At 24.1% G+C, this 18,150-nt stretch overlaps 1 protein-coding gene across 1 annotated transcript in view; it reads right to left on the reverse strand.

Annotated features, from left to right (window-relative positions):
• Positions 1 to 18,150, reverse strand: part of HGTX (HGTX homeodomain transcription factor) — a 74,336-nt gene that overhangs the window by 48,970 nt on the left and 7,216 nt on the right. Inside the window, exon 2 of the mRNA XM_075305572.1 lies at positions 10,386 to 10,571. Within this exon, the coding sequence (XP_075161687.1) occupies positions 10,386 to 10,571 (186 nt within the window). The remainder of the gene's footprint in view (positions 1 to 10,385; positions 10,572 to 18,150) is intronic.

The raw sequence follows: 18,150 nt of genomic DNA on the forward strand, positions 1-18,150 counted from the left end.
TTTAAAATTTTTTTTTTAGACCCGAATAAAAAAATAATTTTCTTAAATTTTACACAAACAAATATTTACTTATTTTTATCATGTAGGCATTTTTAATATAGTTTATATTAAAAATTCTCAAATAAACCAAAAATTTTCTTTACTAATGCATTGAGAGGTATTTTTGTTTGTTTTTTTTTTTTTTTTTTTGAGTGAACTTTCGAAATTGAACCGCCCTATATTTCCATTTTTCTGTTCCATATTAATAATCATCGTCATCATCATAATACTATCAATAAATTTGTTTGCCATATATGTGTATATTCCCAATGATTTTCATATAAGTCATTTAATAAAAAAAACGAAATATTTTATTATATCACTTATGCATTCAGCTGAGACTTTTTTGTTTTGCCAATTTTAATATGCATATGGAAACAAAAAATAAATATAAACGGATTGTTTTTATGTATCATACTGTTATGGTTAATTAATACGAAATGCATTAATGATAAGATAATAAAGCCAATTAATAATGACATAATGCTATTTACATAAACTATCTGTCTATCTACTGTATTTATACGATTATGCGATTTTTAGAAAACTTTATTAAATTTGAAATATTTGAATTTTTTTTTCTCGGAATAGAGAGCAGAGTTAATTGACAACTATAAAATCTACTATAGTAGTGGAGATGATGTGATTAATAAAATATTATTATAAAATAGAAATATTTTTTTTTTGATATGGTGCCTTAATTAACAAGGAATATACTCAAAAAAAAATTTTTAATGGATCCGAGTTTGGACTATAAGTTTACCAAGAATCGTCTTACAAACCAATACGCTTGTATCTTATTGAAGTTTATTTTCAAAATGAGTGCTCTCTTAAGAAAGTTAATTGGGCGCGAATTGTGTTCAGCGGCGAAGAGAGATAAAGTATGCTTGTCAAATTTTTTTGGGCAAACCCAGCAAAAACTAGGTAACCCCATCTCATTACAATTGACATTACCAGGAGTAAAGCTGTCATTACACCTTGCATTACATTGCGGCGAGTTATAATGACTAACTTGTAATGACAAAAATAAATACTTCTCGGTAATTTTCGAATTGTTATTCTCAAAATTTTAGGCAGTTGTAATTAAGGAATTAATAAAATATAATAAATGATGGTACCATTAGGTATAATTATTCACATAATCGAGCACTTACACAAAAAATCAAAAAGAATATGTAATGTAACGGTAATTCTGAAAATTTTTCCGTTAAGAAATTTTTATCACAAATATTTCATAATAATTGTGTTTAATGACATTATCATATTATGTTTTAAATAAATGCTTTCTTATACCTCATTCACATTAAACTTCCAAAATGCGCATAAACTAAATTTCAAATGCCATTTGCCTTATGAAAAAGAGACTTAAAATCCTCTTTTAGTAGATTTTGAACCTTATGTGTATTGGCTATTGGATATATTGTATCGTAATTCACGAATCCAACTACCTTAAACAACCTACATTTATTTCTATTTTAAGTGTGAAATTAATTTGAGTGTAATCTTATTTAGATTATTTATTATATTTTTTGTTTATTTCTACAATATTCGTTTCTATTCAAGAAGTGCTCATATTACAGCATTATTCGCCATATTTTGATCCATTGTAATCGGCGAGAGAAATCAATATTTTCGAGATTTGTTTCCCTAAGACAATAAATGACTATTTTGCATGATTTGGTATATCTACGAATAAGTGGATTACATATTAGGTGATTATATGCTTTAAAAGCACTACTTATTTTATGGCCGAAAGTATGCCTGGGGAGAAGTACTTTCCTCCTAGGACATGCGTATGTAAATGTAATCCGAAGCGATGCCAATTAATAAGTGGTTATTAATTTTTAAATAGGCTTACCTACAAGATTACCGGGTAATGAGAGTTTTTGCTGGGAAGCTATATAGGCTGCAAGACGGTTGTAAGGACAGCCGTTTCGGACTTACCACATTCCTCATCAGCATTCTCTACTTACAGCAAAACTATCAACCAATTGTCAGAATAAATTCGGAAAATTCACTAAACCCAAAGTGAATTACATATGAACCTCCCGACTAAAAGGTTTTTGATAGTCGGCTTTGCCTAAACAAATTTGCAAGCATATATCTTTTCCTTTGCCAAAGTCAAATCATCGATTTGAATGCAGTTATCTGGGTTTGTTTTGAGCGGGCTTCCTCTATCTTCATTCGCTTTATTTGTTATACCCTCCACCATAGGATGGGGGGTATATTAACTTTATCATTCCGTTTGTAACACATCGAAATATTGCTCTAAGACCCCATAAAGTATATATATTCTGGGTCGTGGTGAAATTCTGAGTCGATCTGAGCATGTCCGTCCGTCCGTCTGTTGAAATCACGCTAACTTCCGAAAGAAAGAAGCTATCGACTTGAAACTTGGCACAAGTAGTTGTCATTGATGTAGGTCGGATGGTATTGCAAATGGCCCATATCGGTCCACTTTTACGTATATCCCCCATATAAACGGACCCCCAAATTTGGCTTGCGAGGCCTCTAAGAGAAGCAAATTTCATCCGATCCGGCTGAAATTTGGTACATGGTGTTAGTATATGGTCTTTAACAATCATGCAAAAATTGGTCCACATCGGTCCATAATTATATATAGCCCCCATATAAACCGATCCCCCGATTTGGCTTGCGGAGCCTCTAAGAGAAGCAAATTTCATCCGATCCGGCTGAAATTTGGTACATGGTGTTAGTATATGGTCTGTAACAACCATGCAAAAATTGGTCCATATCGGTCCATAATTATATATAGCCCCCATATAAACCGATCCCCCGATTTGGCTTGCGGAGCATCTAAGAGAAGCACATTTCATCCGATCCGGCTGAAATTTGGTACATGGTGTTAGTATATGGTCTCTAACAACCATGCAAAAATTGGTTCACATCGGTCCATAATTATATATAGCCCCCATATAAACCGATCGCCCGATTTGGCTTGCGGAGCCTCTAAGAGAAGCAAATTTGATCCGATCCGGCTGAAATTTGGTATATGGTGTTAGTATATGGTCTCTAATAACCATGCACAAATTGGTCCACATCGGTGCATAATTATATATAGCCCCCATATAAACCGATCCCCCGATTTGGCTTGCGGAGCCTCTAAGAGAAGCAAATTTCATCCGATCCGGCTGAAATTTGGTATATGGTGTTAGTATATGGTCTCTAATAACCATGCAAAAATTGGTCCACATCGGTGCATAATTATATATAGCCCCCATATAAACCGACCACCAGATTTGACTTCCGGAGCCCCCTTGGAAGAGTAAAATTCATCCGATTCGGTTGAAATTTGGTACGCGATGTTAGTATATGGTATCCAACAACCATTGGTTCATATCAGTCCATAATTATATATAGCAACCATATAAACCGATCCCCAGATTTGGCCTCCGGTGCCTTTTGGAGAAGCAAAATTCATCCGATCTGGTTGAAATTTGGTACGTGGTGGTAGTATACGATATTTAACAACAGTGCCAAAAGTGGTCCATATCAGTCCATAATCATATATGGCCCCCATATAAACCGATAACGAGATTTGGTTTTGTGGCCTCTTGGTACGTTTAGAAGAAGTTTCTACGCAATCCATGGTGGAGGGTACATAAGCTTCGGCCTGGCCGAACTTGAGGCCGTATATACTTGTTTTTGTTCGTTTATTCTTATAAAATTTTGCTATGAAATTTCTATAGAAATACATTTTTGAAAAAAAAAATTTTCTATAGAAATTTTCTCTGTAAAAAATAAGTTCTGAGAAAAATTTCCATAGAAATAAATTTTTGAGAAAAAAATTTCTATAGACAAAATTTTTTATAGAAATAAAATTTTGAAAAAAAAATAAAGAAAAACAACAATGCTAAAAATAAAATAAAATTTTTGCAAAAATCTTCTATAGAAATAAAATTTTTGTACAAATTTTCTATAGAAATAAAATTTTGCTAAAAGTTTTCTATAGAACAAAATTGCAAAATATTTTCTATAGAAATAAAATTTTTATATTTTCTATAAAAAATTAAATGTTGTTAACAATTTTCCAAAGAAATAAAATTTTGAAATAAAATATTGACAAAAATTTCTATAGAAATAAAGGTTTCACAAAATTCCATTTCTATAGAAATTTTCGTCATATTTTTATTACTATAAAGACTTTTATCGAAATTTTATTTCTGTAGAGAATTTTGTAAAAATTTTATTTCTATAGAAAGTTTTGTCAAAATTGTATTTATTTAAAAAAATTTTATTTATAAATTTTATTTCTATAGAAAATTTGTAGCACAATTAAATTTCTATAGGAAATTTTATCATAATTTTATTTCTAGAGAAAATATTCTCAAAATTTTATTTCTACAGAAAATTCTATTCAAATTTATTTTTTGGATTTTTTTTTTTCATAATTCTTATGGAAATAAAATTTTGCGAATAACTTTCTATAGAAATAAAATTATGACAAAATTTTCTATAAAAATATAATATTCTGAAACAGAAATATTCTCAAAATTTTATTTCTAGGGAAAATTTTATCCAAATTATTTTTTTTTTTTTTTGAAAATTTTTTCATAATTTCTATGGAAAAGATATAAAATTATGACAAAATTTTCTAAAAAAATATAGAAACAACATTTTCTGTAAGAGATATTAAATTTTAATTGAATTTTCTATAAAAATAAAAAGGAATTTGTCAAAATTTCATTTCTATAGAAATTTTCGTCACTTTTTTATTTCAATAAAGACTTTCAAAGAAAATGTTCTTAAATTTTATTTCCAAAGAAAATGTTCTAAAATTTTATTTCTATAGAAAATTTTGTCGTAATTTTATTTGTATAGAAATTTTTGTAACAATTTTATTTCTAGAGATTTTTTTTTTTAATTTTATTTTTTTTTTTTATAAATTTGTTATTAAAATTTAATTTGTTAAATAATTTTGTTAAAATTTTAAGAGAATATTTTGTTAAAATTTTATTGCTGTAGAAATTACAACTTTGACGTGGTCATAACATATTACGAAAATCGGTCGAAAGATATATACCTAAATCTAAACCGATTTCAACCAAAATTAGCATGCATATCAAGAACTTTAATTCTACCCCCGGTCTAAGGTTTCAAGTAAATCGGTGTAAAACTTTGATCTCTGTGATTATATGTGTCTAAATCGGCCGAAAGAATTTTATTTCTATAGAAAAATTTGTTAAAATTGTATATCTATGGACAATTTTGTTTTTATTTATATAAATAGTTTTAATTTATATTTAGAGAAAATTTTCTCAAAAATTGTATTTCTGTAGAAAAATTTTGCCATAATTTTATTTCTATAGAAAATTTTGTCATAATTTTTTTCTCTAGATATATCTTTTCAAAAGTTTATTTCTATAGAAAATTTTGTCATAATTTTTTTCTCTAGATATATCTTTTCAAAAGTTTATTTCTATAGAAAATTTTGTCATAATTTTATTTCTGGAAATATGTTCTTAAAATTTTATTTCTATAGAAAAATTTTTCATAATTTTATTTCTGGATAAATTTTTGTCAAAAAAAAATTGTCAAAAAATTTTGTTAAAATTTTATTTTATTTCTATAGAAAGAAAATTTTGCTAAAAATTTTCTATTGAAATATTTTTATTGAAATAAAATTTTGCTAAAAATTTTCTATAGAAATAAAATTTTTCTAAAAATTTTCTATAGAAATAAAATTTTGTTAAAAATTTTCTATAGCAATAACATGTTTGAAAAATTTTCTGTAGATACACATTTTTCTATAGAAATACAATTTGAACAAAATTTTCTATAGAAATAAAATTTGAAGAAATTTCTCTTTAAAATCATTTAATTTCTTTCATTTTCTTCTCATCCTGAAACCACTGTGAATTTGAAGATCATTCAAAAATCACTTGAATATCATCAAGATTAAGTGGTATATGGATTTGGTGATCACCAGTGCAAGAGTAATACTAATAAAAATAAACACGCTTCCATGGGGGAAAGGCCGGCCACGAGTATTATAACCCAAAACCAGATCATTGAATGAACATCACAATAAATAATAAACTCATATTAATTTTTCATATTTTTACAGATGCAGCCAAGGTCCCTCTGGCCATGGGGATCTTATGTCAACAGATCTCTATAGAGATCTCAAGCCTTGTTTTTCTTCATTATTTGGGTTTTCATCACAGCCACAAAATATAAAGAAAACACCAATTGATGCTGTATTGCATATAATGAAGATGATTATATTCTGGTTCCGCTTGTTATTGTTTGGTCTTTGGTTTTGTCATTTCATTCTTTTGGAAGGCTTGGTGGAGAAGATGGTGATGCAGTTCTTTTTTCGTATTTTTCTTTACTTTCTGTGGCCTGTTAACCAAACAAGAGTGAGTGAATTTAATGAGTTAAACATTGATTTGATTAAGGCTTTACAAGAATATAGCCCAAAATCCCATTAGTAATAGCTCATCAGTAGGCTAGGCCATGGTTGCCACTCGACCAAAAAATAATGTACCAAAATTTGAAGAAAATTTTGCCAAAAAATACCAAGCGATAAATCCCATTTTGCATTTTTTTCATAGAAAATATTGGCAAAATGTTATTCCTCTAGAAAATTGTGTCAAAGTTTTATTTCCATAGAAAATTTTGTCAAAATTTTATTTCTATAGAAAATTTTGCCAAAATTTTATTTCTATAGAAAATTTTCTCAAAATTTTATTTCTATAGAAAATTTTGTCAAAATTTTTTTTATATAGACAATTTCCCAAAACTTTATTTCTATAGAAAATTTTGTATAAATTTTATTTCTATGGAAAATTTTGTCAAATATTATTTCTATAGAAAATTTTCTCAAAATTTTATTTCTATAGACAATGTTCTCAAAATTTTATTTCTATAGAAAATTTTGTCAAAATTTTATTTATATAGACAATTTTCTCAAAACTTTATTTCTATAGAAAATTTTGTATAAATTTTATTTCTATGGAAAATTTTGTCGAATATTATTTCTATAGAAAATTTTCTCAAAATTTTATTTCTATAGAAAATTTTGTCAAAACTTTATTTCTAAAGAAAATTTTCTCAAAATTTTTTTTCTATAGAAAATTTTGTCAAAATTTTATTTCTATAGAAAATGTTCTCAAAATGTTATTTCTATAGAAAATTTTGTCAAAATTTTATTTATATAGACAATTTTCTCAAAATTTTAGTTCTATGGAACATTTTCTGAAAATTTTATTTCTATAGAAAATTTTCTGAAAATTTCATTTCTATAGAAAATTGTGTCAAAATTTTAGTTCTATAGAAAATTTTCTCAAAATTTTAGTTCTATGGAAAATTTTCTTAAAATTTTGTTTCTATAGAAAATCTCATTTCTATACAAAATTGTGTCAAAATTTTATTTCTATAGAACATTTTCTCAAAAAATTATTTCCATAGAAAATTTTGTCAAAAATGTATTTCTATAGAATATTTCTATAGACAATTTTCTCAAAATCTTATTTCTATAAAAAATTTTCTCAAAATGTTATTTCTATAAAAAATTTTCTCAACATTTTATTTCTACATAAAATTGGTCAACATTTTATTTCTATAGAAAATTTTGTCAACATTTTATTTCTCTGGAAAATTGTGTCAAAATGTTATTTCTATAGAAAATTTTCTAAAAATTTTATTTCTATAGAAAATTTTCTCAAAATTTTATTTCTATAAAAAATTTTCTCAAAATTTTATTTCTATAGAAAATTGCGTCACAATTTTATTTCTATAGAAAATTTTCTCAAAACTTCATTTTTATAGAAAATTTTGTCAAAATTTTATTTCTATAGAAAATTGTGTCAAAACTTTATTTCTAAAGAAAATTTTCTCAAAATTTTTTTTCTATAGAAAATTTTGTAAAAATTTTATTTCTATAGAAAATTTTATTTCTATAGCAAATTTTCTCAAAATTTTATTTCTATAGAAAATTTTCTCTAAATTTTATTTCTATAGAAAACTTGGTCAAAATTTTATGTCTATAGAAAATTTTTCACAATTTTATTTCTATAGAAAATTTTCTCAAAATTTTATTTTTATAGAAAATTTTCTCAAAATTTTATTTTTATAGAAAATTTTGTCAAAATTTTATTTCTATAGAAAATTTTATTTCTATAGACAATTTTCTCAAAATCTTATTTCTATAGAAAATTTTCTCAAAACGTTATTTCTATAAAAAATTTTCTCAACATTTTATTTCTATAGAAAATTTTGTCAACATTTTATTTCTCTGGAAAATTGTGTCAAAATATTATTTCTATAGAAAATTTTCTCATAATTTTAGTTCTATGGAAAATTTTCTTAAAATTTTGTTTCTATAGACAATTTTCTCAAAATCTTATTTCTATAGAAAATTTTATCAAAATGTTATTTCTATAAAAAATTTTCTCAACATTTTATTTCTATATAAAATTGGTCAACATTTTATTTCTATAGAAAATTTTGTCAACATTTTATTTCTCTGGAAAATTGTGTCAAAATTTTATTTCTATAGAAAATTGTGTCACAATTTTATTTCTATAAAAAATTTTCTCAAAACTTCATTTTTATAGAAAATTTTGTCAAAATTTTATTTCTATAGAAAATTGTGTCAAAACTTTATTTCTAAAGAAAATTTTCTCAAAATTTTTTTTTCTATAGAAAATTTTGTCAAAATTTTATTTCTATAGAAAATTTTCTCAAAATTTTATTTCTATAAAATTTGTCAAAGCTTTATTTTATAGAAAATTTTCTCAAAATTTTATTTCTAAGAAAATATTGTAAAAATTTTATTTTATAGAAAATTTTGTCAAAATTTTATTTCTATAGAAATTTTTCTCAAAATTTTATTTCTATAGAAAATTTTCTCAAAATTTTATTTCTATAGAAAATTTTCTCAAAATTTTATTTCTATAGAAAATTTTCTCAAAATTTTATTTCTGTAGAAAATTTTCTCAAAATTTTATTTCTATAGAAAATTGTGTCAAAATTTTATTTCTATAGAAAATTTTCTCAAAACTTCATTTTTATAGAAAATTTTGTCAAAATTTTATTTCTATAGAAAATTGTGTCAAAATTTTATTTCAATGAAAAATTTTGTCAAAACTTTATTTTATAGAAAATTTTCTCAAAATTTTATTTCTATAGAAAATTGTGTCAAAATTTTATCTCTATAGAACATTTTCTCAAAATATAATTTCTATAGAAAATTTTCTCAAAATTTTATTTCTATAGAAAATATTGTCAACATTTTATTTTATAGAAAATTTTATTTCTATAGAAAATTGTGTCAAAATTTTATCTCTATAGGAAATTTTTTCAAAATATAATTTCTATTGAAAATTTTCTCAAAATTTTATTTCTATAGAAAATATTGTCAACATTTTATTTTATAGAAAATTTTGTCAAAATTTTATTTCTATAGAAATTTTTCTCAAAATTTTATTTCTATAGAAAATTTTCTCAAAATTTTATTTCTATAGAAAATTTTGTCAAAATTTTATTTCTTTTGGAAATTTTGTCAAAATTTTGGTTCTATAGAAAATTTGTGAAGTTTGTCTTAATTGGAGGCAAAATCTACCAAAACATCAAGCATTTTACCAATCTATCAAACAGTAAAAAAATCTATCATTTTTGGTAGAATTCTACCAACTGTGGCAACCGTGCTTATATACCCAAAATTGCCATTCATTGAGTTCCTTCTCATTGAGAAGACCAGACCAGGCCAGACAAAGTCATTCATTGCTTTTTAGGACTATTGTTGTTAGTAAGTCCATTGGAAGCAATCATTAATAAAAGCTTGATCATGATCATTAGCAAACAAACTGTGGTCCAACAGTAACAAAAAAACCAAAAAAAAAGCGAAATCATCTTCATTGTCTGTTAAGGGTATCCCAAGAAACGAAACAAAAACTCCATGAAAGAAAAGCGAATCAGAAGCCTTGTTTTTTCAAATTCATTATTTTTCTGGCTAAAAAACGCGCACACACACATACACTATCTCTCTCACACATTCATACAAAGGTGTGCCCCCAATTACCCAGGTTGTGTCATTGAAACTCCATGATGACCAAAACAAGAAACCAAACAAAAAAAAAATCATCTTTATGTCATCAACTCTTCATTAAACAGTTAATGATTAATTTGATTTTATTGTCGTTTCTTTTGTGGCTTGAATTTTAAACTTTCTTGCTTTTAAGGGATAACGATTTTTTGTTTAATTTCCTTTCATAATTAATGAGCTGGAACTAATGACCGGGCCAAAGTCTAAAAATCAATTTCTCCTTTGTTTTTTTTTTTTTTTTGGTTGAAGACCAACTTATATACGATTTACTTACTTGTATTTGATAATCGTTCTCTCCACGCCATTGGATTGGCTACTAGACCTTGTAGACCGGGCCAATACAAATGTGTTCGATCGACCATATGGCCACCATGGCTTTTCAGCGTGGTTCCTTGGTTTTGTGACAAATATTGAGCCATACCCGCCGCGGCAGCAGCTATGGAAAAACGTGGGATACCACCTGTAAAAAAAAACCAAAAACAAATTTTTTTAATTAACTGGAAATACAATGCAAAACTTGATTATAAAATTAAAGCAAATTTTATGGCAAGCCATCGTTATGGTATTTTACAATAAACCATTAAATGCTCATTGGTCAATTTTGTGGCATTGTTAATAAATTTATTTTCAAGATAAGTATGGAAATTAAAATTATATGACCCTATTTACAGGGATTTTCTTTTTTATATTCGTCTCACATTTCCGGCATATGGAACTACTTCTATAAAAAAATAAAACAATCACAAAAAAGCAAAAAAGCAAAAAAAAGCAAAAAAAAGGAAAATATTAATTTAAATATGGAAAAAAATATTAAATAGAAATTGTATCGTAGCATGCACACAAAACAAAACAATTTTTTTCTGATTCAATCACGAAATTATTTAATCCAATTAATTTTTTTTATTGAAATGTCTTCAATCACAGATAGTACCAAATTAAAAAAATTAATTGATACAATTAAAACATTAATTGCTGTTATCAATTTTTGTGATTGACTTTTGATTCAATTGAAAAATTTAACTTTTTAATTGAATATTTTTTAAAACTCCATTAAGACTTTAATTGGTAAAATGTTCGTGAAATTTGTTTTTGTGTGATGTTTGAAAATTTCACTGAAAATATATTGACCTAATTTTAAAGGCTAAATTTCTTTAAAATAAAGGAATTTCGGTAGAAATAAAATTTGGACAAAATTTTCTGTTGATATAAAATTTTGACAAAATTTTCTATACAAATAAAATTTTGACAAAATTTTCTATAGAAATAAAATTTTGACAAAATTTTCTATACAAATAAAATATAGACAAAATTTTCTATAGAAATAAAATTTTGACAAAAATTTCCAAAGAAATAAAATTTTGACAAAACTTTCCATAGAAATAAAATTTTGCCAAATTTTCCATAGAAATAAAATTTTGACAAAATTTTCTATAGAAATAAAACTTTGACAAAATTTTCTATAGAAATAAAATTTTGACCAAATTTTCTATAGAAATAAAATGTTGACAAAATTTTCTATAGAAATAAAATTTTGACAAAATTTTCTACAGAAATAAACTTTTGACAAAATTTTCTATAGAAATAAAATTTTGACAAAATTTTCTATACAAATAAAATATAGAGAAAATTTTCTATAGAAATAAAATTTTGACAAAAATTTCCATAGAAATAAAATTTTGACAAAACTTTTCATAGAAATAACATTTTGCCAAATTTTCTACAGAAATAAAATTTTGACAAAATTTTCCATAGAACTAAAATTTTCACAAAATTTCTTATAGAAATAAAATTTTGGCAAAATTTTCTACAGAAATAAAATTTTGACAAAATTTTCTATACAAATCAAATATAGACAAAATTTTTTATAGAAATAAAATTTTGACAAAAATTTCCATAGAAATAACATTTTGACAAAACTTTCCATAGAAATAAAATTATGCCAAATTTTCCACAGACATAAAATTTTGATAAAATTTTCTATAGAAATAAAATTTTGACAAACTTTTCTATAGAACTAAAATTTTGACAAAATTTTCTATAGAACTAAAATTTTGATAAAATTTTCACAAAAATTTCTATAGAAATAAAATTTTGACAAAATTTGCCATAGAAATAAAATTTTGACAAAAATTTCTATAGAACTAAAATTTTGACAAAATTTTTTATAGAAATAAAATTTTGACAAACTTTTCTATAGAAATAAAATTTTGACCAAATTTTCCATAGAACTAAAATTTTGACAAAATTTTCTATAGGACTAAAATTTTGACAACATTTTCTATAGAAATAAAATTTTGACAAAATTTTCTACAGAAATAAACTTTTGACAAAATTTTCTATAGAACTAAATTTTGACAAAATTTTCTATAGAAATAAAATTTTGACAACTTTTTCTATAGAAATAAAATTTGGACAAACTTTTCTATAGAAATAAAATTTTGATAAAATTTTCTATAGAAATAAAATTTTGACAAAATTTTCTATAGAAATAAAATTTTGATAAAATTTTGACAAACTTTTCTATAGAAATAAAATTTTGACAAACTTTTCTATAGAAATAAAATTTTGACAAAATTTTCTATAGAAATAAACTTTTGATAAAATTTTCTATAGAAATAAAATTTTGACAAAATTTTTAATAGAAATAAAATTTTGACCAAATTTTCCATAGAACTAAAATTTTGAAAAAATTTTATATAGAACTAAAATTCTGACAACATTTTCTATAGAAATAAAATTTTGACAAAATTTTCTATAGAAATAAAATTTTGACAAAATTTTCTATAGAAATAAAATTTTGACAAAATTTTCTATAGAAATAAAATTTTGAAAAAATTTTCTATACAAATAAAATATAGACAAAATTTTCTATAGAAATAAACTTTTGACAAAAATTTCTATAGAAATAAAATTTGGACAAAATTTTCTATAGAAATAAAATTTGGACAAAATTTTATATAGAAATAACATTTTGACAAAAATTTCTATAGAAATAAAATTTTGACGAAATTTTCTAAAGAAATACAATTTTAACAAAATTTTCTAAAGAAATAAAATTTTGAAAAAAAAAATTTTTTTGGAACTAAAATTTTGACAAAATTTTCTATAGAAATAAAATTTTATTTGTTGTTTTGATCTCAACTTAAAAACCATTACGTTGACTAAATAACAAGAGTCGCTCAACCAACAGAGGAAAAGAATGTTCGTAAAATTTATTTGGGCAAAGCCCTATAGACTGCAAGATGGTTGGATGGACGCACGTTTCGGAATAACCACTTTCCTCATCAGCATCCTCTACTTGCTGCAAAACTATCAACCAATTATCAGAACAAATTTTATTTTCTATAGAAATAAACTTTTGATAAAATTTTCTATAGAAATAAAATTTTGACAAATACTTTATGGAAATAACATTTTGACAAAATTTCTATAGAAATAAAATTTTGACAAAAATTTCTATAGAAATAAAATTTGGACAAAATTTTCTAAAGAAATAAAATTTTGACAAAATTTTTTAAAGAAATACAATTTTGACAAAATTTTCTGTAGAAATAAAATTTTGATAAAATTTTCTATAGAAATATAATTTTGAGAAAATTTTCTATAGAAATAAAATTTTGACAAAATTTTCTATAGAAATAAAAATTTGACAAAATTTTCTATAGAAATAAAATTTTGACAAAATTTTTTAAAGAAATACAATTTTGACAAAATTTTCTATAGAAATAAAATTTTGCCAAATTTTCCACAGACTTTATTTTGACAAAATTTTCTAAAGAATTAAAATTGTGACTAAATTTTCTATAGAAATAAAATTTTGACAAAATGTTCTATAGAAATAAAATTTTGATAAAATTTTGACAAACTTTTCTAAAGAAATAAAATTTTGACCAAATTTTCCATAGAACTAAAATTTTGAAAAAATTTTCTATAGAACTAAAATTCTGACAAAATTTTCTATAGAAATAAAATTTTGACAAAATTTTCTATAGAAATAAAATTTTGAAAAAATTTTCTATACAAATAAAATATAGACAAAATTTTCTATACAAATAAAATATAGACAAAATTTTCTATAGAAATAAACTTTGGACAAAATTTTCTATAGAAATAAAATTTTGACAAAATTTTCTATAGAAATAAAATTTTGACAAAATTTTCTATAGAAATAAAATTTTGACAAAAATGTCTATAGAAATAAAATTTTGACAAAATTTTTTAAAGAAATAAAATTTTGAAAAAAATTTTTTTTTGGAACTAAAATTTTGACAAAATTTTCTATAGAAATAAAATTTTATTTGTTGTTTTGATTTCAACTTAAAAACCATTACGTTGACTAAATTACAAGAGTCGCTCGACCAACAGAGGAAAAGAATGTTCGTAAAATTTATTTGGGCAAAGCCCTATAGACTGCAAGATGGTTGGATGGACGCACGTTTCGGAATAACCACTTTCCTCATCAGCATCCTCTACTTGCTGCAAAACTATCAACCAATTATCAGAACAAATTTTATTTTCTATAGAAATAAACTTTTGATAAAATTTTCTATAGAAATAAAATTTTGACAAATACTTTATGGAAATAACATTTTGACAAAATTTCTATAGAAATAAAATTTTGACAAAAATTTCTATAGAAATAAAATTTGGACAAAATTTTCTAAAGAAATAAAATTTTGACAAAATTTTTTAAAGAAATACAATTTTGACAAAATTTTCTGTAGAAATAAAATTTTGATAAAATTTTCTATAGAAATATAATTTTGAGAAAATTTTCTATAGAAATAAAATTTTGACAAAATTTTCTATAGAAATAAAAATTTGACAAAATTTTCTATAGAAATAAAATTTTGACAAAATTTTTTAAAGAAATACAATTTTGACAAAATTTTCTATAGAAATAAAATTTTGATAAAATTTTCTATAGAAATAAATTTTTACTAAAAAAATTTTTTTGATTTGAGAGTTTTTTGCTAATTTATTTTCCAAATTTTGATAGATTATTTTTGGCTCGAGTGGTGACCGTTATTGTTATGTCAATAGACTTAAACGAATAAATAAAAAATTCTTCTGATAAAGGTCAAAATCTTTGGATCCACATAAACTTTTTGGTTAGTGTATCATAGGTGACACTATAAAAATTCCAATAAATTATTCAATGAAAATTATAACAAGCCTATTAATTACAAAATCTCTATAACTTAATAATTTACCCTAAAATTATATCATAGATATTTATTTTTGGAGCCCCCCCCCCCCCATCTCTTTCAATAAAATTGAAAACAAATCTCAATTGACATGATTTTTACCTTGATAATAAAGTAAACGCTCGCTTCATAATGTTTGTGATTGTAATTATTTTGACAATTATTTAATTTTGATTTTCATTTAAGACGATGTCAATGTATTTAACAATTACCAATGACAACAATGACTTAAGCTCGAAACATAAACAGCAACATTAAATGGGGGGCTCACAAAAAAAAAAAAACTTTATTTAAGAGGTTGTTGGCAAATTGAATTAGATGTTGTGTGGTGCGGGGTAGGAATATTACCGGGGAATATTTTATTACATTTTCAGCCATTAGAAATAGATAGAGGGCCAGGCCCCAGAAGAAGAAAAAAATCAAAATTTTTGTTGGTTGGACAAGCAGACAATGCGTTGACATGATTTTTTCTTTAGCGACAAAATCTAAATGCCAAATGGTCTTCGTTTTTGTCATAATTATGTATAGATTGATTTTTTTTGGAAATTTTATTCAATCCAATCTCAATAAGAGTAACAATTAGTTATGGTATTTAATTGATTTTGGCATTTCTCACACGACCACAATCACTGCAAGCCAGAGGTAATGTGTCCGTCTGGCTGTCTGTCTCACAAAAGTGATATGTAAACCTAATAATAATTACAATTTTGTGACAAGTGATTGACAGTTTATGCTGGTTTTTTTGTGTTAAATTATTATGATGACTATGCAAAAAATATGATAAGCCTTGTTGAAGGGGAGGGCGGTGTAGGGAATTTTAGTGATTTTTTAACTGTTTTGGATATTCTAGTCTCGTTAAGGTGATCGTAATAAATACCTCAAAGAGAGACCTTCCATTAATTAATAGGATATAATCTGTGTTATCAGTGTGCCACTTTTTGTCATGTTTTTAAAATGAGGACACCTTTGTGAAAATTTTACCAAAATTTTATTTCTAAAGAAAATTTGGACAAAATTTTATTTGTATGGGAAATTTTGTCAAATTTCATTTCTATTTTACGTCTAGTGAAAGTTTTGTTCAAATTTTATTCTATAGAAAATTTTCTCAAAATTTTATTTCTACAGAAAATTTTGTGAAAATTGTATTTAAATTGAAAATTTTGTCAAAATTTTATTTCTATAGAAAATTTTGCCAAAATTTATTTATTTAAAAAATGTTGCCAAAATTGTACAACCATAGAAGAAAATTTGGTCATATTTCCATTTCTATTGAAAGTTTTGTAAATATTTTATTTCTATAGAAAATATTGCCAAAAGTTTATTTCTATGGAAAATTTTGTCAAAATTTTATTTATATAGAAAATTTTGCCAAAATTTATTTATTTTAAAAATGTTGCCAAAATTTTACAACCATAGAAAATTTGGTCACATTTATATTCCTATTGGGAGCCACCGTGGTGCAATGGTTAGCATGCCCGCCTTGCATACACAAGGTCGTGGGTTCGATTCCTGCTTTGACCAAACACCAAAAAGTTTTTCAGCTGTGGATTATCCCACCTCAGTAATGCTGGTGACATTTCTGAGGGTTTCAAAGCTTCTCTAAGTGGTTTCACTGCAATGTGGAACGCCGTTCGGACTCGGCTATAAAAAGGAGGTCCCTTGTCATTGAGCTTAACATGGAATCGGGCAGCACTCAGTGATAAGAGAGAAGTTCACCAATGTGGTATCACAATGGACTGAATAGTCTAAGTGAGCCTGATACATCGGGCTGTCACCTAACCTAACCTATATTCCTATTGAAAGTTCTATAAATATTTTATTTCTATAGAAAATATTGCCAAAAATTTTATTTCTATAGAAAATTTTGTCAAAATTTTATTTCTATAAAAAAATGTTGTCAAAATTTTATTTATATTGAAAATTTTGCCAAAATTTTATAACCATTGAAAATTTGGTCGAATTTGTATTTCTATAGAAAATTTTGTTAAAATTTTATTTATATAAAAAATTTTGTCAAAATTTTATTTTTATAGAAAACTTTGTCAAAATTTTATTTCTATAGAAAGTTGTGTCAACATTTTATATCTATAAAAAATGTTGTCACAATTTTATTTCCTTAAAAATTTTATTTATTTATTTATTTATTGTTTATTTTAATCATACAGTAAATGTATGATAAAAAAGAAAAGGGAAAAGTAGCATTGGCTGCTAAGGCCATCAGCTGCCTTAAAAATTTTATTTCTTTAAATTATTTAAAATTTTGCAAACATATTATATCTATTGAAAATTTTGCCAAAATTTTATTAGATTTCTGTAGGAAATTTTGTCAAAATTCTATTTCTATGAAAAAAAACTTTTCCAAATTTTTATATCTATAGAAAATGTGGGTAAAATTTTATTTCTATAGAAAATTTTGTCAACATTTTATTTCTATAGAAAATTTTACCAAAATTTCATTTCGATTAAAAATTTTTTCAAAATTTTATTTCTATAGAAAATTTTGCCAAAAGTTTTATTTCTATAGAAAATTTTGTCCAAATTTTATATATATAAAAAATTTTGCCAAAATTTTATTTATATTGAAAATTTTGCCAAAGTTTTATAAACATTGAAAATTTGGTCGAATTTATATTTCTATAGAATATATTGCCAAAAGTTTATTTCTATGGAAAATTTTGCCAAAATTTTATTTATATAGAAAATTTTGCCACAATTTATTTATTTTGAAAATGTTGCCAAAATTTTACAACCATAGAAGAAAATTTGGTCACATTTATATTTCTATTGAAAGTTCTATAAATATTTTATTTCTATAGAAAATATTGCCAAAAA

This window comes from Haematobia irritans, chromosome 4 (genome assembly GCF_050003625.1).
Source record: "Haematobia irritans isolate KBUSLIRL chromosome 4, ASM5000362v1, whole genome shotgun sequence".
Lineage (NCBI taxonomy): Eukaryota > Metazoa > Arthropoda > Insecta > Diptera > Muscidae > Haematobia > Haematobia irritans.